Genomic DNA, 863 nt, shown 5'->3' with positions numbered 1-863 from the left:
CCCCCCCCCCCCCCCAATCGCTCAGGGTAATGGTCCAGCACTGGCCCGCGTACTCTGACATCTCTTCATTTGTCCATGAATAGGTACCAAAATACGCCGAGTTGAACTAAATTCACTAAAATCACTAATTTGCAAAACCTCAAATGTAATGTAATAAAAATACATGTTAACCACTGAACAGAGCAGCTAATTTGGTTCGTGGTCATCAACCAACTGACTATGTCTCGTCTGCATTGATCTAATGACTGTGCTGACGGCCTAGAAACATCTATAAACTTAAATAGAGAGCTGTAACGTGGCTCGTGTTAACTTGCAGCTTGGCTGTTGTTGCTAGCAGCCGAGCTAAGATACAGCTAACACAAGTTTCTATTCGTCCGGAAATGTTAGCAAAGCTGTATTGACTGAGGACTATCCTTAGTCACGTTTCACTACAAACAGTGGCTACTTTGTCGAGTTGTAACGGTACGGACAAACAAGCAAATGTAAAATGTGCACTTAATTTCCCAACCAATGCAACCCCTGTGCTGTGCTTCTTCCAGCAGTAATGTTACCTCATTGTCCTGTCTCTCTGCCATGCCTTGTATGGCATAGGGACTGCGGGGACGTTAGCGAGCCTCCGCTGACCAATATTCACCTTGGTTTGGGAAAAAGAATTTGTCCAAATACTTGTTTATCATTTGTCTAGTCAGGTGTTCGTAGTCTGGATGTGTCGGGTAGTACAGGGTGACAGCGCATTCTTTTTCCGGTCAAATCTTTCAAAATAAGACGCGTTAGACCTACATGGCAGCCATGCACTAAATTAATTGTTAATATTTATTTTTTTTCCAGCAAGTTTTTGACATGTCGCCATAGAAAAAGAACAG

At 43.0% G+C, this 863-nt stretch overlaps 1 protein-coding gene across 6 annotated transcripts in view; it reads right to left on the bottom strand.

The window, feature by feature from the left end:
• The window catches only part of szt2 (SZT2 subunit of KICSTOR complex), a 120795-nt gene extending 120061 nt beyond the window's left edge, over positions 1–734 (bottom strand). For all 6 annotated transcript variants that reach the window (XM_032525775.1, XM_032525780.1, XM_032525776.1 and 3 more), the window contains exon 1: positions 552–734. In XM_032525775.1, coding sequence (XP_032381666.1) covers positions 552–575 — 24 coding nt within the window. In that variant the 5' untranslated portion in view covers positions 576–734. The remainder of the gene's footprint in view (positions 1–551) is intronic.
• Positions 735–863: the final 129 nt, after the last annotated feature.

This window comes from Etheostoma spectabile, chromosome 9, assembly GCF_008692095.1.
Source record: "Etheostoma spectabile isolate EspeVRDwgs_2016 chromosome 9, UIUC_Espe_1.0, whole genome shotgun sequence".
NCBI classification, from domain to species: domain Eukaryota; kingdom Metazoa; phylum Chordata; class Actinopteri; order Perciformes; family Percidae; genus Etheostoma; species Etheostoma spectabile.
This window is presented reverse-complemented; position numbering and strand designations above follow the sequence as displayed.